The sequence below is a fragment of the Mercenaria mercenaria genome, chromosome 16, assembly GCF_021730395.1.
Source record: "Mercenaria mercenaria strain notata chromosome 16, MADL_Memer_1, whole genome shotgun sequence".
Classification (NCBI taxonomy): domain Eukaryota; kingdom Metazoa; phylum Mollusca; class Bivalvia; order Venerida; family Veneridae; genus Mercenaria; species Mercenaria mercenaria.
In genome coordinates, this window is record NC_069376.1 from 38,235,644 (window position 1) to 38,258,115 (window position 22,472).

The window sequence follows — 22,472 nt, forward strand, 5'->3', positions numbered from 1 at the left end:
ATAGATTTTCAGAAGATAAAAAGAGCAAATGAGTGCTTTCTTCCGCATAAAATGCCTGCAAACTGTTATCAGTACTTTTCTCAGACACTTTGTCCATATGTGAAAGTGTGTGTGTTGCCTACAGTCAGTCAACGGAGAGCAAAGTGTTTGAGAAAAGTCCAGAGAACTGAACATTGTGCAGAGGCAAGCACTTACTTTGTTTTATTTTATGAAAATCCATCAAGTAATAAAGAAAATATAGACAAAAGGTTACTTGAATAGAGACGTTTTCTCAATTTGTATGGTATCCAAAAGTCACACCCGTTGGCCACCCTGATGTAGTCCTGTAAGATGATTTGCTTTAAATGAAATTGAGTTTTTTAATAGGACTGAGTGCTAGGTGAACACTTTTTTTTTTTCTGCCTTACAATTCAAGTTAAAAAAGCTACAGATTTGTACTTCTTAATTTTGAAAGGCAGGGACCATCATCCATCCATTTCTTTGAGCTTTGCTATAAACAGTTCTGTTGGGCATTCTGAAAGCTAGCATAAACCTTGGCATTTCAAAACTTTTAAGTTCTTTAGTTCAATTGTGTCCAGTTCAATTGTGTCCAACCTTTAGAGAAAGGTTTCCACTTCGGATGCTGCCTTACGACTGTATCATGAAATCTGAACTGTCACTCACTTGTGACATCACACTTTTTTTGGCCGTTTGTCTTTTATTTTTCCAGCTTTCTGATTGGGTGAGTACAGGTCTGTTTCTCTTTACTATGTGCAAGTTCATGTTTAACTGAACTATAATATAACATAGATATCTTGGCAACCATTGAATTATACTTTAACGAAGAGTCCTCTTTGAACAAAAAATATGTGATCTTGTACAGCACTGTACAGATATAAAATGTTGGGAGACAAGTTGAGAGGCTCATTCCTTGATGAATGTGTCGCCAAGAAAAAAAATCTAAAAATACATTTAAGAACGTCAAAAGAAGTATAATGTTATAAGAGATGCTGGTGAAACCTGCTTTTGATGCAGGAATTTTAGAAAACAGTGTTACACACTGAAGGGTAGGTATGAAAAGAGTGAAAAACAAAAAGAAAACAACGAAAATTTTAAAAGAGGGAGACATGTTTTTTTTTTTCTAATTAAGATATAAAGAGAGGTTGACTAACATAGCAATGTATAAATGTTTTTGAATAGCAAATGATAAAGACTTAAACAAATGACTGTGTACTGCTCATGCACTGTGATGCAAAGTTTAGTACCATAAACCAGTTAAGCAAAGCTCTTGAGTCCGTATTGTTTGAGTTAGTGGCTGTCTGTATGGTTTGAGTTTTGTGGAAATCTGTATGGTCTTACTTTGTGGAAATCTGTTAGATTTAGGTTAAAGAAATCTGTTAGATTTTGGTTTGTGGAAATCTGTATGGTTTTGATTTGTGGAAATCTGTTAGATTTAAGTTTGGTTTTGTGCAAATTGGAACGGTTCAGGTTTTTGGAAATCAATATGGTTTGTGGAAATCCACTATGGTATTGAATTGAGGAAACCTGTATGGAAATAGGATTGTGGAAAACTGTATAGTTTAGGTTTATAGAAATCTGTATGGTTTAGGTTTGTGGAAATCTGTATGGTTTGGGTCTGTTGATGTTTGTATGGTTTGGGATATGTGGAAATCTGTATGGTTGGGATATTTGGAGATCCATTTGGTTTAGGTTTGTGGAAGTCTGTATGGTTTAGGTTTGTGGAAATCTGTTTGGAATAAGTTTGTTGAAATCTGTATGTTTTGGTTTTGTGGAAATCAGTATGGTTTGGGTTTGTGGAAATCTGTTAGTGCTGGTCATCTAAATATGACAAATTGAGTTGAACACATACTTTTTCAATGAGTTTAGTGTGCAACAAAAGTCTAATGTGATGTTGTTACTGAGATCTAAAGGCTGTAAGTAGTATTGGTTTCATTTTCTTTAGAGGATCAGTTTAATGCTTGGACCTAGTTCAGTGGTTTGAGTCATTTTAATGGTGAGTTTGGGAATGGATATGCAGAGACAAGTTTTGCTTGGAGATTGCATCACCTTTTATCATTGTTAACTCTTAGCCTGCTGGCGGCAAGTGATTCTGCCTTTGCGACCAGTGCAGACCAAGATCAGCCTGCACATCCGTGCAGTCTGATCATGGTCTGCACTGTTCGCTATTCAGTCAGTAATTTTTCAGTGAACACACCTTTGAATAATAAGTGGTATAGCCCAAATTGAATGATGGGCCAGTCCATTTTAGATATTTAGCAGGGTAAGGGTTAATAAAGCTTTAATAGCGAGCTCGAGAATCAAGCTTTACGGTAACGCAAGTATACTTCCACACTTGGTGATGGATTTGAAATGTTTCGTCGGAAGTTCTTAAAAAGCGCACCCTAACGGATAGGTGCTCACAGGAAGTACTTCTTTCCGGAGTGAATACAGAACTTCATTCAATTGCTAAAAATATTCATCACTTAACAATAATGAAAGAATGCTTTCCAGTTGTTTGAAAAAAATATTATTTTCATTTAAAAGATCAAGCATCGGCCAGAAACTGGTAAAAATGTCATTAATAAGCAGAAAGAAACGGGAACGCGGTAATGACGTCACCGTGACACCGGCTTCCCATAATTTTTGCAACGTATGATATTCACTGTTACAGGTATGGTGACACTAAATGTAGACTTTTTCAAGTGAATGGGTTCTCCTGAATTCTTGTCAGTAGGGAGTGTGACAAATAAATGATGCATAATATTTTTAGCTAAATCCGATTTCTTTGAGCTCGCTTTGAGGCTTTGCCTTATTTCATATTATATAATAAAAGTGAATTTACAGCAGAGTAGATATCTCAAATGCGGATGCCAACTTGCCTCTATTTGATGTTGGTTCAAAACCTCATTTTGGGACACTGGTGGAAAAAGCCATTCAGTTGGCTTATGAAAGGTCCATGGTTCTGTGCAGGTGCCTTTTGCTTTGAAAATTATGCACAAAGGGCCTTTTGAGGTCTACCTTCACCATTAGGAGCTGGGAAATTGGCCATATGACATAAATTGCATCAACAAAAGGAATCACAACCTGTTTCAAAAGTCTGGCATTACTTTAAAAATTAGGGAAAAGAAACTCAACTGTCCTCATTCTTATTCATTGTGCGAGAAGAAAAGGAAAATTTTAGTTTGATTGATACCAGCTCATATTCAGTAGTATGCCGGTAATGGTTTAAAGGGACATAACTTTTCCAATCAGGAATGTTAATTATGTATATATGACTGCTTCTCTTTGACTAAAGTCGAAAGAAGAGGAATATTTTAGATGCAAACATTTTATCCATATACTTGAGTAAATCACTCTGACCTTTCCAACACTGGTGCTAAACATTTTCAGTGTGTAAACCACACACATACTTGCATATTGTATTACTATACCAAGTGCTTCAAGTGAGTCAGTAGGTTTGCATTAAATAAATGCATGCTATTTGTTTTCAGCATGTAGGCAGCTAAACCTACTTCCTATATAAATGACTTACTTATTCATTCATTTTTCATCCAGAGCATTGTTACTTTATTTGTAAATAACAGTGATATGACATTTTGGAAAGTTTATTTATTTGTTTACTTTTGCTGTTTTCTCTGTGTTGGATTTGCTTTCTGTGTTGAAGCCGGGCTCAGCTATCATAAATCATATAAATATAGGAACCAGATGAGAGCAAAAATGTTTGTGTGTTGGCTTGGAGTCTTGATTTTAGGTGATGTTTGATTGAGATAAGAGATTACAAGAGGGGAACCAGCCTTATGAACCAGCCAGATTCCAAGTTATGCTGTGACCTGGCATATCATGTAAAATGTAATAGAACATTTTGATTGGTTAACAGCTGTTTTTGGGTATACATGTAGAAAGCATATGGTAGTGTGCCAAGGGAGGCTTACCTGTATACAGGATTGGGAAGTGTATGCTGTCTAGAAGCTGGAAAATCAAGAAAATCAGTGCTGGAATGTTCTCACTTTGTGTAGCAAAATATAATGATTAATGGAGAGTTACTCACAAAAGTTTTGAAAGTTCACCATTCTGTAGGCAGTTGTACACAAATTCTGGAGTATATATATTAGTGCGTAGAAAGGCTATGAGAAAATGTTGCTTAACTTTACAATTGATTGTGGTGTGTAAATGGAAAATAATTCATCAAAAAATACAGTTCAAGGGGACTTCAAGAATTGTATAAAATTGAAATTGGATTAAAAAGTTTTGACTGTGTTAGTGTTCTAAGTCATTGGTGCTAGATTAACAGTCTCTTCTATCTTCCGTAAATCAGGGCTTTTTTTTTCGGGCTAGTGCAATAAAATCGTGGAATCTCATATTTTGGTTGAGATATTCATACTAAGAGGTTTGGAAACCATAAACTTTTGTCTGTGATATAGGGCAGCAGTGCTATTTTAAGTTCCTACTCTCTGATATTATTATATTTTACGAGACAAGGCAATTTTCGAACACTGAAGTGAGAAGTACATTCCAAGAGAAAGAATTAGATAGACATAGAACTGTAAATGTTCCTGCAGCAAATTGCTGTTTAGGCAGTGAATGAGAAAATTGTAATATTTGTCTAAGCAAAGAATCACCAGTCTGACTGCTTCTAGCATACACTTTCTCCGTCCAAATTACCAAAAAAAAAAAATATATATATATATATTATATTAAAGGATTATCTCTTTAAAAGACAGAGATATTTGACTAGTTAACAGTTTTCATTACTTAATATTTTGAACTGTTCCTGAAATAGAGTTTAATTTATGAAGTTTTACGGTCACAACAAAATTAGATAGTTGTGAAAAAAAAAAACCAAGCTGAATTATTAGGTTTGTATAAGATGCGAGTTGACGTTTTGACAACACCTGGATTAAAAGCATGGGCCGCAATGCCTGCGACTGAACACAGTAGACTTAACAAAATCAGCGGGGCCGAGGCTAACGGGGTGAGCGAACATTCACGCACAAACAATGGTAATGGTTGCAGGGCAAAAGATCGACACAATAAATATGGATTAGAGAAGGTATACTGACGTCAGACAAATGGGCAAATGAGAGATATGTGAGTGAGGTGCAAATCGATTACTACAGACAGACAGATAAACAGACAAGACAGATAAACAGACAAGACAAACAGATAAATTTTACAGCTGTAATACAGACAGATGAACAGACAAACAGCTTTACAGACACAAAATGTACAAAATACAGCCAGTACCTATCCTTGCTTTCAAAAGAATCATAAGTATTTAAGGTGCCTTCATCTTTTATATAAATAAAGATAAGCCCCAAGGGGTGCTGGTTTACAGTTAGGTAGGAGAGTGTTATCTATTAGGTGCAGATGGTAACTTTACCAGCATGTGTTCTCAGGAAGCCTAGTTGTTAGATGATTATACATGATTACTGCTGATAAGCCTGGATGTAATAAATGCTTTCTGCATAAATTGCTTTATGTAAATATTCTCTTATGTAATATAAAATAACATATTTTTGTGCCAAGGTTTTTTAACCCTGTGCTTGAAAGATATTATTTTAGTATGGAAAAGAATTTAAATTTCATGCTATTTTAATTTCCAACATTTTTAGTTTTATTAAATGCTGGGAGTAAAACTCTGTCTTTGTAGTGAAAAGTTAGCTTCGAGTAAGACAGTTAAATAACACAACGAAGTACGAAATTGGCATTGATTTGCTTTTTGACCTTTTGTGACTTGTCTATAAATATCTACACTAATATATCTGAATTGGAGATGAAAGGCCAAAGTATATAATAATTCTCTTTAAATTCGACATTCACTTAGAACTGTGTTATGTATTAATACAGTACAGTATATCAAGGGCCCTTCCTTATTGTTTCCTTAGGAAAATTGGAAACTGTTCTGTCAAACCTGTATTGATCTTTAGAATAAATTGTCTGAAAATAGGGAAGTAAAGAATTTTGGGTTTTGATGATTGATCAGGTGATCAGGTTTTCAAGGCAATATCTGCTGGGCAGAAATTAAACTACATACATCCGTCAGAAGTGTCTAATTTCTCAGTTGAATTCATCTAGAGCTGTTCTTCAATAAGGTCAAAAGCTACAGTATTAAAGGTGGTCGGACACATTTGAGTAACATTTTTATGACATTTTCCATTTTTAGCTCACCTGAGCAATGCTCAGGTGAGTTTTTCTGATCGCTCGATGTCCGGCGTCCGGCGTCCGTCGTCTGTCAACATTTAGCTTGTGTATGCGATAGAGGCTGTATTTTTCAATTAATCTTCATGAATATTGGTCAGAATGATAACCTTGATGAAATCTAGGCCGAGTTCGAAAATGGGTCATCTCGGGTCAAAAACTAGGTCACTAGGTCAAATCAAAGAAAAACCTTGTGTATGCGATTGAAGCTGTATTTTTCAATTGATCTTCATGAATATTGGTCAGAATGATTGCCTTGATGATATCTAGGCCGAGTTCGAAATTGGGTCATCTCGGATCAAAAACTAGGTCACTAGTCAAATCAAAGAAAAACCTGTGTATGCGTTAGAGGCTGTATTTTTCAATATTCTTTATGAATATTAGTCAGAATGATAATCTTGATGAAATCTAGGCCGAGTTCGAAAATGGTCATCTCGGGTCAAAAACTAGGTCACTAGGTCAAATCAAAGAAAAACTTGTGTATGCGATAGAGGCGGTATTTTTCAATTGATCTTCAAGAATTTGGTCAGAATGATTACCTTGATGAATCTAGGCCGAGTTCGAAAATGGGTCATCCGGGGTCAAAAACTAGGTCACTAGGTCAAATCAAGGAAAAACCTTGTGTATGCGATAGAGGCTGTATTTTTCAATTGATCTTCATGAATTTTGGTCAGAATGATTACCTTGATGAAATTTAGGCCAAGTTCGAAAATGGGTCATCTGGGGTCAAAAACTAGGTCACTAGGTCAAATCAAAGAAAAACCTTGTGTATGCAGTAAGGCTGTATTTTTCAACTGATCTTCATGAAATTTAGCCAGAATGATTACCTTGATAAAATCTAGGCCGAGTTCGAAAATGGGTCATCTGGGGTCAAAAACTAGGTCACTAGAACAAATCGAAGAAAAACATTGTGTATGCAATAGAGGATGTATTTTTCAATTGATCTTCATGAAATTTGGTCAGAGTGATTGCCTTGATGAAATCTAGGTCGAGTTTGAATATGGGTTATCTGAGGTCAAAAACTAGGTCACTAGGTCAAATTAAAGAAAAATCTTGTGTATGTGATAGAGACTGTTTTTTTTTTCAATTGATTTTTATGAAATTTGGTCAGGATGATTGCCTTAATGAAATCTAGGTCGAATTTGAATATGGGTCATCTGAGGTCAAAAACTAGGTCACTTGGTCAAATCAAAGAAAAAACTTGTGTATGTGATAGAGGCTGTATTTTTCAATTGATCTTCATGAATTTTGGTCAGAATGATTGCCTTGATAAAATCTAGGTCGAGTTTGAACATGGGTCATCTAGGGTCAAAAACTAGGTCATATCTAAGAAAATGCTTGTTTTATCGCAAGAGACCAATTTTTTGGTCCAATCTTAATGAAAATTGGTCAGAATATTTGTTTCCATGAAATCACTAGGTCAAACATGTTTTACACTGTTATGGCGTGTTTCTTAGGTGAGCGACCTAGGGCCATCTTGGCCCTCTTGTTTGAGTATTCTTTCAGAGATTTGTTTGAGACAGAGTTATATCTCTTTTAGAAATATAATTATGTTTTATTATTTTCTTTATAAAAATTACAATAACCTCTTTAAAATGAAAATTTATAAAAGGCAGAGTCAGTCCCAATTTTTAGTTTGACATTTGTCTTAAGACTGGACATTATAATACTGTACAGTAGGTCCTTGACGAGACTGACTTGCAAAACGCTTTCATGAAAATTTTAACGTGGAAGGACATATCATGTCTTGACAAGAATGACTTACAAACTAGAATGAGAGAATTGTGGGATGATCGTACTGATGCTTTATAATTGCTATATTAATTTGTCAACCTCTTAAACTTTCATTTTCTCCTTTGTATTAAATTTGATAGACACATTTTGATATTTTAAAAAAAAATATGTTAATATATATAAAAAAGTCTCTCTCTCTTAAAATTGCTGCTGGTGATAGTTATCTTTTTAGAACCCCCTTTTAAAATCCAGAAATTTTTCTTGCACCAGTTTTTTGCATCGAAAAATTTGTGAAAAACTGTCATTGTATCATGCTGAAGGTTTATACAGTAATTTCTTGCTCAAGATATGCTATCACCAGTTTTGATAAGAATTGATTGAAAAATAAAGTAAATAGAATTATTTCATTTATATTGTGCAATATATATTGCTATATGACACTATCTTTACTGGGGCCTCTTTCCCATATTTTTATCACATATGTCCCGAACTTGGCTTGCGGCTTGAAATTATTGCCGTTGATCGATCAACCTGTACGAAAAAACAATCATCGTCTCGCAACATCTCGAATCACCTCAACCCCCGTCACCGCTGCCAACAACTTGGATGAACTGACAATCGATGGTGCGGATCATTTCTTGATCGTCATGGATATGGTGGTTGCGTGTGTCATCGGGATTGGTTGTTATGGTTACAGGATAGAGGGAGTGGGGATGGAGGTCAAAAAGTTCGCGACGATGAAGATGGACATCTCCTTTATCAAGCCGGGGACATACTTCAAGCTAGATGTACTTGAAATTTCGTAACGTTTAGTCTTAGGATTATTTTCATTGTTATCGTGTCATTTTTTTGTTCCTGTTACTTAGGTTTTGAATATATTGGAGCGTATTATTGCACCCAGTATGTTCAAATGTTCATAGTCTTGTTGCCCAAGGAGAAAACTATTTCAATTTTGATTTATCATGCGACACCAGCATTTAAGGACAAACAATTATATGCTTATTTCATCCTTTTTGTCGAAAGATGTTGTTTTTTTTTTTTTTTTTTTTTTATCTGGTACATACTATGGATTGCAGTAGATTTAATTTTTGCTTTCTTCATTAAAAGATACTTATATTTGTAGTAATAATTTGACATCTAAATCGTGAGCAAAGTTACAAACTTGTGAATTTTGAAAATCGTATATTGATAATCCATGAAGGGTTAGAGAGAAATTGAAATTGCATATTGATGATGAGGATGGTAATTTGTGGAAGCTAATTAAAATTGGGGGAAGAAAAAGAGTGTGAACCAAGACCTTTCATGGTAATTTTCCATATTTGGAAAGTGAAGAGATTTTGGTATAGGAGTGATTTGAAATAGCATGGATTGTCAGAAACTAGGTGTATGAAGGAGGAGGGTAGAATTAATGTAGGAAAATACTAACTGCTGTCTGATTGTTTTGATTTTCAGATGAAGTGTTATCTACCCTTGGTGAAGGAACTTTTGGCAAAGTTATAGAAGTGAAAGACTTTCACAGGTACAGTTTTTAACTATTTACCATTATGTATTTTTATGCCCCCGAAGGCAGGCATATTAGTTTTCAACTGTCCGTCCGTTCGTCACAACGTTAACTTTTGGGATGAAGGCACTTTACTCGCGAACCACTGCACCCAGGACCTTCAAACTTCACATGCTGATAGTGCTGATAGTACTTATTGAGTACACGACCCCTACTGACCGCCTCGGTAGCCTAGTGGTAGAGCGCCCGCTTTGAGTGCGGGAGGTCGTGGGTTCGATCCCCGGCCGCGTCATACCAAAGACGTAAAAAATGGTACTAGCAGCTTCCTCGCTTGGTGCTCAACATTAAGGGGATAGTGCTAGGACTGGTCAGCCCGGTGTCAGTATAATGTAACTTGGTGGGGTATCATGCCAGGTGTCTACGGTGTGATATTCCAGTGAGGCAGCACTATACAGTTGGGCATTGTGCTCACTGCTACAAGTAGACACCGTCGTTAATATGACTGAAAAATTGTTGAAAAAGACGTTAAACCCGAACACACACACACTACTGACTTTGGGGTCACCAGGTCAAAGGTCAAGGCGCTGCGGGGGCATTTGTCACCATTAGTGACAGCTCTTGTTAAGACATACAATAATTTACTCGTGGCCGAGTTGTGGGCAAGACAAATCTTTTCTCTGCAGCGACTTGCCATAAGAACTATTTTAAGTCTTTCTAAAATTGTATTGGTTCATAAAAACCTTCGAAAATTTTACAGAAAAGAATTTCATGATGAAGGGTTACATGCCATCTTAAAAGGTCCTCTGTGGCTGATTGGTTCAGGTCGCTGACTGAATCATTGTCCCCTCACTACCATGGGTTTGAGACTTTACATAAGAGTGTAGAATTCTTCCATGTGAAGAAGACTGTGACTTGATTTATTGTGAGATTGGTGGTTCAACCCAGGTGTCTTTACCTGTAGCAGAAATAATGCCCGGATGGGTTCTTGGGGTCTGCCTCCACCATCAAAAGCTGTAGTTACCATTTTGATCTAAACTTGTACAAGTGTGACTTGAAACCTAACAAAACATGAAAGGCAATTAAAATGAAGTGTAGATTTTATATATCCAAGGACATAATGAAAATATTTCATAAAAAAATTGATATTCCCAAAGGTTATATGTAGTAGATTCACAACTTCATAATCTCATGCCGACTGTTGAACATAGTAAAGTTCCAGTTTTTAAACAAAATTACCTAAGAAAATAGCCAAATTTTAAAGAGCAGGGTACTTACTAGTGGGTGACTTTAGCAATGGTGTTGTTCACAAGCTTCAATCACTGCTCAAAAACCAACATCAAAGAAGTTTTGGTTGAAGTGCGGGAGGGGGCGGGGGAGTGAATCAAACTAACAGTTTCACCAGGGGAGATTGTATTCGGCGTACTAGTGGGGCTGTTACATCTTTGCATTTTGCATTAAATTGTCAGCATGTGGGAGTGCAAAAACAAATTGTTAATTAACCAAGCAAATAATTATGTCTCCCACAATGTCAGGTAGCAGGGGAGACCTATTGATTTAGTGCTGTCCGTCCATCTGTCACAAAGTTTGTCCATGTAACTCCTGCGACACCACTGAGCAGATTTACACCAAACTTCATAGGTGTGATCATTGCCAAGCCTAGTTGTGCATGTTATTAGCATGTTCCAGTCTGATGTTTTTCAACAGAGTTTTGGCCCTTGATTCATCAAATTTTATGATGTTTTAGCCACTTCTTATATGATAGGATGGATTTCCACTAATCTTTACAGGGGTAATCAGTGCCAAGTCTGTTAACAAAATTCAAAATTATAGTTAAATGACAGCCACTGTCTTCTTAAAATAACATCCACCATGTTCTGTCGAGCCAAGTACTGTGTTTAATCACTTAGTGTCTGGCAAATTTTCCTGATGACAATACATAAGATGCTGGGTATAACATCAGTTTTTGCTTGGTGTACGAAATTCTTAGAATGGTATTTTAAGAGAACTGACAGTTTCTAATCTTTGAAAATGTTGGCCAAATGGAAATGTTGTAGAAGAATGGTGGCACAGGGAAGGAAAATATGAGATTGTTTTAAATTCCTTTGGATTTTGGTTACCACAGAAGAAGCTTCTTAGAAATACAAATGCATAAACCAGAATGCTGTGAAATTATTAAATTTGGTTAGCAGAGAATTTTATGGTTTCTGTCAAATGCAGCTTATTTGTTTGGCCGTTTATTAGGGAATCTTCAAAATTCAGAGATAAAATGAATGTAAAATTTGCTTGTTAGATGGGATTATATTGTGTGGAATAATGTTGATGTGACATTGGAATAAATTAGGCCCTGATTAATATGAGTGACTTTGCGATTATGCATTTCGTTAATATTTGTTCTTACTAAAGCTCCTGCTCAAATTTAAGTGCCCATTGCAATTTCCAAAACTTAAAATTTAGTAAAAAAAATGCCCACTGTATGTCCTGTCACTACTATAACTTGCAATAATTGTATGTTCGAAGGTCAAAGTCCATGAAATTATATCCCCACAAAATAGCCCTTTTGGTCAAAACTCCAAAATTTCCTGCCAATGAAATTAAATGATTTCACTGTAATCAATGCCTTTGCGACAACTAATGGGTGTGCCCAGTTTTTATCAGTTTACAAGAAATCTAAATAAAAACATTCAGCTGTACGGAATCATTCTTTAATGTTAATAGAAACTGCTAGATCTCTTTTTTCGCTTTACTTTGTATATTTTTAATTTATGTAAAATATTGATTTAAAAGACCTTTGTTTTTGTTATTAACAATATGGAACTCGTCAGAAATAATGCTGTATCAGTCAGTATTGAAGGGAAAATGTAATGACTCATGTTTTGATAATTCGGAAATTTGATATCTTATTTGTTTGCCCTTGGGCAAGTTAACTTGTGTAGCATATGCATTGAGCATATGTCAAAAGGGACAAATATGATATATAATGCTTCTGTGTACCAATTCCTGCCAGTTTGCTAGACTTTAACCTTTTTCCTGCTGGCGGCAAGTAGTTGTGCGTTTGCGACTAGTGCAGACCATGATCAGCCTGCGCATCCATGCAGGCTGATCATGGTCAGTGCACTGTTCGTTATTCAGTCAGTAAACTTCCAGTGAAAACCCCTTTGAATAATAAATGGTATTGCCCAAATTGAATGATGGACCAGTCTATTTTAGAAATTTAGCGGGCTAAAGGTTAAGAGAGCCATTCGTATATATAAAATATTGCATTCTCCTTTTTCCTGCTTGCGGCAAGTAGTTGTGCGTTTGCGACTAGTGCAGACCATGATCAGCCTGCGCATCCATGCAGGCTGATCATGGTCATTGCACTGTTCGTTATTCAGTCAGTAAACTTCCAGTGAAAACCCCTTTGAATAATAAATGGTATTGCCCAAATTGAATGATGGACCAGTCTATTTTAGAAATTTAGCGGGCTAAGGGTTAATGTTAATAGAAACTGCTATCTCTTTTCGCTTGACTTTGTATATTTTTAATTTATGTAAAATATTTTTTTAAAAGACCTTTGTTTTTGTTATTAACAATATGGAACTCGTCAGAAATAATGCTGTATCAGTCAGTATTGAAGGAAACTTAATGATCATGTTTGAAATCGATTTATATCTTTGTTGCCCTGGAGTTACTGTGTAGCATATGCATTGGCATGTCAAAAGGGACATGTATATAATGCTCTGTACAATCTGCATTCTAGACTTTACTTTTCTGCGGCGAAGTTTGTCGTGCGACATGCACCGATCATGCCTCCGCAGGCTGATGGCAGGCACGTCTATCATCATAAACTTCCGTGAAACCTTTGAATATAAATGGTATTGCCCAAATTGAATGATGGACCAGTCTATTTTAGAAATTTAGCGGGCTAAAGGTTAAGAGTGCCATTCGTATATATAAAATATTGCATTCTCCTATTAATAGATATGGTATCTGATATTTCAGTTTTCAGATAACCGGCTGGTTAAACACCCAGTATATTTTATATGCAATTTTTCTCAGGTATTCAAAGAAGCATTTATCACTTATGAGCATCAGTGTTACTATGGTAACAGATAGCTGTAAAATCTGTAGAGATGAAGTTTTTGTATTGTAATGCCTGTTCAGTGTATATGTTAACAGTGTAAAGATGTAACAGTTCCCATGTTAACTTTTGAGTCAAGAAGTACAAAGGTATGGTTGTTATTGTTTAGGCAGGCACTTATCTATATTAATAAACTGAATCATGGGTAATGTTTATGACAGCCAGCAGTTGTAGTGAAGTTTCTGCTGTTGAAATAGTTCCTGGACATAGATGTTGCAGTTCTTTGGGTACGATAAATGCTGGTCATTCGGACCACATCTGGATTAAGAAACGGCAGATCGCATCAAAATTTTTCAATTATGTCCGTTGGACCGATGACTTTCCTGAAGTAGTTGCAGAACAATGTTATTTGTACAATGAAATAATGAAACATACAAGAGAATTCTTTTGAAGTATAGAATGCAACAAAGCAAAAATAATAGGAAGTTCGGTTTTACTGCATATCATGTTAGATTCAGGAGAGGTAATGAAATGTACAACACCCTATATTATCCTCTTCCCACTTCTTTGAACAGTACCCGCTTAAGCAGACTGGTTGTGAAGATAAGAAAACATATAAATAGTGTGCAACCTACTTTTTTGACCAATCAGAGCAAGTTATTTTTAAAAAAATATGGCTTCTTATTCCTTAAGACCAGTGTGACTGTAGCAATGATTTTCGAAGAACAGCTCTACACGCTGAAGTGTCGGCTGAATGCGCATGTGTACTAATTTACGCCCCTTCATCGTATTTCAAAGAAGCCAGCACATATTTGTTAGTCAAAGGTAGGCAGAGAATCCGACACGACTAATTGGTCAAACGTAGATTTCACACTATGTCAGATAGAATCCATGAAGAGAATTCTTCGAGAAAAAGAAAGCTCGGTCGGTCACTCCCTATCGGTTTCTTTTTCATAAAGAATTCACTTCATAAACTCTTATCTATAACGAAGACGTTTAAACTTCCAGTCTCTCTTCTTTCTTTTCATTCCTAGTATTTATTGAATCCTGCTCGACATGATTGGAATCTCATTCTTGCTCCCAGTTGGACAGTATTAGTCCTGCTGAACATGGTTGGAAAGTTTTCCTTGCTGTCTGTAAGGGCAGTTATGATTTTGTATGCTGACTAGTAGAAATTTCTGCTTCAAGAAAAAAATTTAGTTGATGTAGCAGTCAGCCAGTGCCTTGGCAACAACAAGAGGTTTACTTTCCCAGTGAAATAAATGTCTGTATGCTTTGCTGAATGCTACACACCTTTCTATTTCTATTTTTATACATGTCTAGATATTTATTTTTGCTATTTATAGTTTATTTGGCGAGACAGTTCAGTTTGTTGACTGAATCACACTCCTTTTGTCTCTTTGGGTTTGGTACCCCTCAAAAATTGTATAAGTCTTTCATATGAAAAAAGTTAACCCCTTTAAGCAGGGAAGCAGCTATTTGAATTAAAACCAGTCAGTTTGCTTTTGGCAGTTTATTCTGTAACAAATGACCTGATATAGTTGCATTGCAAAGGTTTTCTTGTAGTACAGGCTTTCAAACCGTGAACTGAATATATTGACTTAAAAGTTCAGCTTTATGAAATATATATGGAGAGCTATCCTATTTGCCCCAGCCACAGAATCTACAGCTTGGATAAAGTTTTGATGCTTTGTCTTTGTAATCACTTTATGGATTTGTGTCAAACTTAAAACAGTTGTTCCTCTTCATCACCCATATCATATGATACAAGGACTGTAATTCTTGTGGCAATATTTCTAGAATTATGTCCACTTCCCTTTTAGAAATTCAGGTTTTAAAGGTTCGGTGCAATTTTACTCTTACTCGTTGTTACTAAGTGAATTTGACTCAGTCTCATACTTAAACTAGCCCGCCCGCTTAGCTCAGTAGGGAGAGCATTGGCGTATGGATGGCAGGGTCATGAGTTCGCTCCCCAGGTGGGGCGTATGTTCTCCGTGACAATTTGATAAAATACATTGTGTCTGGTTTGTACTAGTACAGAATCCAGGAACACTGGTTAGGTTAACTGCCCGCCGTTACATGACTGAAATACTGTTAAAAACGGCATTAAACCCAAAAACAAAACAAACATACTTAAACTGTTGTTCCATCTCATCATCCACAAGGAGAGTATTAATCACTCCAGTGATAGGTCTAGCTTCCTCAGATATACTTTATTTCTCTGTCAAGCTTGGAAATTGTGGAGTGCACTTTCTCCTCTAAGCTCTTGTTTTTGATGGTTTATAGCGGAATAATTACCATTGCCAGTTCATTCTTAGATATTTTACACTGTGTATATGATTAGTAAAACAGACATTATGTATTTGTTTGCCAAAAGTGAAGTGATAAAAGAGAGATAGAAACCATTTATATTGTAATTGATGTCTGCCAAAATGTTCTTTGTTATTAATAATTCTTGCTATGACAATAATGTGGGTAATATAAACGTGAAAGGGTTTTTGTGAGATTTGGACTACATTCAGACACGAGTACCAGTGACTCCATCTGATACAAAGTGACTGTTAGAAATAACTTGCTTTCTTTTTTTGTTTAGCCTTTAGTCTGCTGGCGGCTAGTGGTTCTTCCTTTGCGGCCAGTGCGACCAAGACCAGCATGCACATCTGTGATCATTGTCTGCACTGTTTGCTATTCAGTCAGTAAATTTTCAGTGAACATATCTTCGAATAATAAGTGGTACTGCCCAAATTGAATGATGGACCAGTCCATTTTGGAAATTTAGCAGGATAAAGTTTAAAGGGAAATAGAGGTTGAAAGCAGCTGTTGAAATTATTCACATATTTTCTTTTTCAGAAACAATGAACATGTAGCATTAAAGATTATAAAAAATGTAGAAAAATACAGAGAAGCGGCGAAACTTGAAATAAACGTTTTGGAGAAATTATGGGACAAAGATCCTACAGGGAAAAAGTGAGTAATTTGTGATTTATAACAAAGAAAACATACAAAATAGAGAGAGAGAGCAGTATTGGTGCTTACTAATAACTTGCAGGTAAAGGGCACTGACTTACAGGATACCACTGTATTTTCCATTTAAAGATATATATGTAGATAAAAATGATAATTGTTTTTATCAGTTAGATGTGTGTGAGTATATCGCTCATCTACATTCACATGATATAATTCCTACATTTCTTTATGTAATTGGGATATTTATGTCTCCCCCAGGAGACATTGTTTTTGCCCTGTCCGTCCGTCCTTCCGTCCGTCCGTACGTCACACTTCATTTCCGAGCAATAACTGGAGAACCATTTGACCTAGAACCTTCAAACTTCATAGGGTTGTAGGGCTGCTGGAGTAGACGACCCCTATTGTTTTTGGGGTCAAAGGTCAAGGTCACAGGGGCCTGAACATTGAAAACCATTTCCGATCAATAACTAGAGAACCACTTGACCCAGAATGTTGAAACTTCATAGGATGGTTGATCATGAAGAGTAGACGACCCCTATTGATTTTTAGGTCACTCCGTCAAATGTCAAGGTCACAGGGGCCTGAACATTGAAAACCATTTCCGATCAATAACTAGAGAACCACTTGACCCAGAATGTTGAAACTTCATAGGATGATTGGTCATGAAGAGTAGACGACCCATATTGATTTTGGGGTCACTCCGTCAAAGGACAAGGTCACAGGGGCCTGAACATTGAAAACCATTTCCGATCAATAACTAGAGAACCACTTGACCCAGAATGTTGAAACTTCATAGGATGATTGGTCATAAAGAGTAGATGACCCCTATTGATTTTGGGTTCACTCCATCAAAGGTCAAGGTCACAGGGGCCTGAACATTGAAAACCATTTCCGGTCAGTAACTTGAGAACCACTTGACCCAGAATGTTGAAACTTAATAGAATGATTGATCATGCAGAGTAGATGACCCCTAACGATTTTGGGGTCACTCTGTGAAAGGTCAAGGTCACAGGGGCGTGAACATTGAAAACCATTTCCAATCAATAACTTGAGAACCTCTCGACCCAGAATGTTGAAACTTCATAGGATGATTGTTCATGCAGAGTAAATGACCCTTATTGTTTTTGGGGTCACTCCGTTAAAGGTCAAGGTCACAGGGGCCTGAACATTGATAACCAGTTCCAATCAATAACTTGAGAACCACTTGACCCAGAATGTTGAAACTTCATAGGATGATTGAACATGCAGAGTAGATGACCCCTATTGATTTTGGGGTCAGTCTATTAAAGGTCAAGGTCACAGTGGCCTGTTCATGTAAAATCATTTTTTGGAAATAACTTGAGAACCAATTGACCTAGAATGTTGAAACTTAATAGGATGATTGGACATGCAGAGTAGATGACCCCTATATATTTTGAGGTCACTTGATCAAAGGTCAAGTTCACAGGAGCCTGAACAGTGACTTGAGAACCACTAGGCCAAGAGTGTTGAAATTTAGCGGGATGACTGGACTTGCCAAGTAGATGATCCCTATGCAGCTAACCATCAGTGTCTCTTTGACTTTCGCTCCTGACCCCTATTGACTTCTTGCCTATAGGACTTTGCATTGGGGGAGACATGCGCTTTTTTACAAAAGCATTTTCTAGTTTGATGGTTGTTTCTATATAGAATGTTTGTAAATTGAAATCATTAGAAATGCTATGCAGAGGGTTTTGTACATTCAGCATAAAAAAAGTACAGTGTACACTTCATTTAAAGTACTTTGTACATTATCCAGGGTTTTGAGTGATCCAGATATAGAAAATATAAAGAAAGAAAAATTAGCCCAGGTGCTTGAGCCCTCAGTTCTCGAGTGAGCAGCATTTCCTTCTATACTATAATGACATCAATGATCATACTGCCTGTAGTGATATAGGTAGCATTGTCTGCTATCATCAAAGTATAACAGTGTGCAGTAGTTTGTATATAAATGTCTCTATTTCAGATTATGTGTTCAAATGTTGGATTGGTTTGACTACCATGGTCACATGTGTCTAGCATTCGACATGTTAGGGCTCAGTGTTTTTGATTTCTTGGTAAGTATAATACACTTCATTATTGTACCAGATTTATATAGCACCTTTTTCATGGTACACATGTTCAGAGGTGCTTTAAATACAGACAGCCTCTCAGGTAGCAAAATTCATCTTCAGCCACAGTACAAATATTTTGCAGTCTGACCACAGGGAGAATGAGAGATCACTTGAAGTCTTCCTGTGGTCTAAGTTCAAAACTATATATATATATACTGCTAGTGATGCTTAAAACCTTTCAGCAGTAGAAAAGGGCTGTGTGGTTAAAAGGCATTATGTTCAAACCACTTGTTCCATAACATACTTTGGTTTTGGGCCTGCAAGGTGTGTAATGTGAAGAAGTCATTGAGCAGGCTTCATGAAGATCTGTTATTTTAACATAGGGGCCTGTTTGACTTGGGATATTTCCTTCACTTTCTAAAGCTGGAAAGTCATTTAATGACATGTATAACTCTGTTTGTGTGACTTAAACACTATTTAGTTAAAGGAACAGCTATGTTTAATGTGATCCCCTCTTGTCAAAATGTTATATATACTCCTTTCTGTCATAATAAATTAGTAAAAAAACATACTATGTAATCATTTTATTCAGTGGACACAAGATTGTGTGGCTTCAAAAATGGCTATTTTATACAGATATACAAATTCATGGAAATTGACCTTTGAACAAAATAGAGAAATGGAACTTCACTGATATATTGGGATTAAATTTTTGTTGATTGATGCCAGGAAATCCAGGAAATTTAGTCTCTCACATAAATTTGTTATTTCACAGAAGATAAGATGAAGATGTTAAGACAAATTTTTTCCCCAGTATATCATATTGTGGAGGGTTTCTTTTACGCACCTGTTGTCTATTTCTTGATTTCGATAACTATTACTTACTGGATTTAAATATTAATGTGTAAGTGATTGCGCAAGTTTTCATGTCAGACTGTGTGACATGTCCATTCATCAGTCTTAAACTAATTAGAAACTTCAGGCCTTAAAATTTGCACTACATTGCCTGTGTGATTAATATTTATAAGAATGATAACTAACCGTTTAGGTAGGCTTAAGGTACAAGCTTTGTTCTATACATAAAACACATTAACATGATATAATAACCTTTTCTTTGTGTTAATGTGGTTGTTTTATCATTTACAGAAAGAAAACAATTATATTCCATATGACTTGGATCAAGTTCGACACATATCATACCAGTTGTGCTATGCAGTACAATGTAAGTAAAAATATCTTACTGTAGTCATATCTTCACTTATTGCATTAGAAATATCTTAACCAGTCTTCATATCTTCACCATTAATTGTAATCATATCTTTTGTACTTCTGGTTATCATATCTTTGCTATTTACTGTAATCATATCTTCACCACTTACTAAATTTTTTTGCTATTACTGTAATCATCTTAACTATAAAATCTTTGCTATTTACTAATATATTTCACCATAAAAAAATCTCTTTACTGACAACTCACCACTTACAAAACCGCACTTCCACTAAAAAAATTTTGCTATTTACTGTAATCATATCCTCACCACTTAATAAAATTATTTATTCATCACCTACTGTAATCATATATTCTCTATGTGTGATAGTCATATCTTTTAACACTTACTGTTAATCATATCTTCGCTTCTTTCTCCAGTCATATCATCTTCACTTACAGTACTAATATCTTCACTACTTACAACAGTCATATCTTCACCACTGAGTAATCATGTCTTCTCAACTTTATTACTTATGGTAGTCATATCGACACAACTTACTGTAGTCATAAATCAGTTATACCTTCGCCACCTTGGTTGTCATACCTTCATAACTCATTGCAGTCGTGTTTTCAGTTTTAAAAGCATACAAAATTATTTGAGTATTTATCCATGAGCTTGCCATGGACATCAATGGAACATCAGAAAGTTAAATATAATCTTCTTTACAGACTAACAAATAAGATACTTATTTTACAAGAAGAAAAAAAAACGCATTGAAACTTAAACTGGTACATACTCACTGTAATGTGTAAATTAAAATAAGAAATTTCAACAGTGGTAATGGAAACTTGGAAACTACGTACATTAACCTTTACCCTGTAAAAAATTTCTATTATGAACTTGTCCATCTTCCAATTTGGACAGTACCGTTAACTGTTAAAAAGAGGTGCTTACCAAAAAGATACTTGCTAAATAGCAAACAGTGTAGATCAATCAGACTGAATGGATGTGCAGGCTGATCATAATCTACACTGGTTGCAAAGGGCACAGTCAATCATGTCCAGCATGGTAAGTGAGTGAAAAATTGTTGTGCGACTTCAGTTCGGTAGTGTAACAGTATGTGTTCCTCATAATGGATCATTTTCCCAAATGATGAATTCGTTAAACTAAATTCCTCTTAATCTTGATCATTAGAATGATAAGCTCCTTCCTGGATTTAATAGATGTGTATTTTTATAAACTAACTTTTAATCTTACCTTGCAATTTCTTATGAACTGTCTCACTCAATTACAGACCTTAACCAGAAAATATGTTGTGTTGTCAATCAGAGATGTATGACACGATCTTACAATGGCGCAAAGGTAAGCTCAATATTCATGGTAGGTACAATCTTTGTTGCAGTTCAGTATGTAACGTATTGTATTAGGCTTTTCCCAATGTCTTAAACTATTCTCTACACATTAGATTGAGTCCTTCTGATTTAATTGATGGGTATATAACAACTTTTCTTTATTCAGTTTTCTGAAATGTTCACTGACTGACAGCTAAACAGTGAAAAATTCGTATGCAGACTGCAGGTGACCCTTGTCTGCATGGGCCAAAAAAAGCTTGTTTCGCCAGCAGCTTAGTTAATAATTGTTGTTGATGTTGACACATACGAGTGACTACTGCAGAAGATGATTAGTCATTTTATGTTTTTGGAGGGTAGACCAAAATACAGTAAGATGCTCCCAATACTAAATGCTTTTCCATACAGGTATAAATCATCTTACTTGGGACCTAATTATTAAAGTCCTATCCAGAAGACTACAAGTAATTCCATTTGAGTAGAGGTGAACCTTGCATTCGTGACCTTATTCTGCCATACAGCAGGACTGAGACAAAAGAATTATGTTTGTTTGTTTTAATGTCACACCAACACAAACCTTTGTCATATGGCAACTTTCCAGCATTGATTTGTGGAGGAAGATCCCAGGTGCCCCTCCATGCATGCATTTCACCATGGGCAAGCACCTAGGTAGAACCACCGATCTTGAGTAAGCCAGCTGGAAGGCTTCCTCACATGAAAGAATTATGTTCACATGTTTTATTTGACAGTTAATAAAATTTAATATTTATAAGTAAATGTTCTGCCTACAAACAATAATTTTGGTCTTATTTGAAGAAAATTTCGTTATTTACCCAGATTTACTTTATGACATCTGAAATGAATGGACAATTAACAGTGGTTTTCAAAGACAGGCTTTTAGTGTATATTAAAGCTGTAATGGTCTATGTGAGACTGAATCATGAAGGTAGTGATGTCACATATTGTGTAATAAGCCATCCCTGTGAGCAACCATTGCAAGTGTTGAGGATATATACGCACATATGGAACCTGTATCAGCATGCTAAGATCAAAGTTGTTTGCGCAAACTTAGCATTATTCTGATTCGCTTTCATGATGTCTTGAGCAATTGAATAAGTCAGTGACTTAGTCTGATATGATTTTTGTTTTACAGAAACGGGACGAAAGATATATAAAGAACACCGACATCCGGTTGATAGATTTCGGGTCAGCAACATTCGATCATGAGCACCATAGTACAATTGTTTCCACTCGGCATTACAGAGCTCCAGAAGTGATATTAGGTATGTATAATTTTACACGTTTACAAGGGGAAGCAATCTTGATGTAGATTTTAGTCTCCTTGGCTAGATTTTGGTTATTTTGTTCTGTCGAAGTCCTGCTTAGTCACCATAACGGTGA

General features: G+C 35.9%; 1 protein-coding gene across 1 annotated transcript in view; it reads left to right on the forward strand.

Annotated features, from left to right (window-relative positions):
- Positions 1-22,472, forward strand: part of LOC123541460 (dual specificity protein kinase CLK2-like) — a 55,719-nt gene that overhangs the window by 12,642 nt on the left and 20,605 nt on the right. The window contains exons 4-10 of the mRNA XM_053525882.1: positions 8,609-8,699; positions 9,364-9,430; positions 16,323-16,439; positions 18,424-18,514; positions 19,658-19,733; positions 21,017-21,084; positions 22,225-22,354. Of these exons, the coding sequence (XP_053381857.1) occupies positions 8,609-8,699; positions 9,364-9,430; positions 16,323-16,439; positions 18,424-18,514; positions 19,658-19,733; positions 21,017-21,084; positions 22,225-22,354 (640 nt within the window). The remainder of the gene's footprint in view (positions 1-8,608; positions 8,700-9,363; positions 9,431-16,322; positions 16,440-18,423; positions 18,515-19,657; positions 19,734-21,016; positions 21,085-22,224; positions 22,355-22,472) is intronic.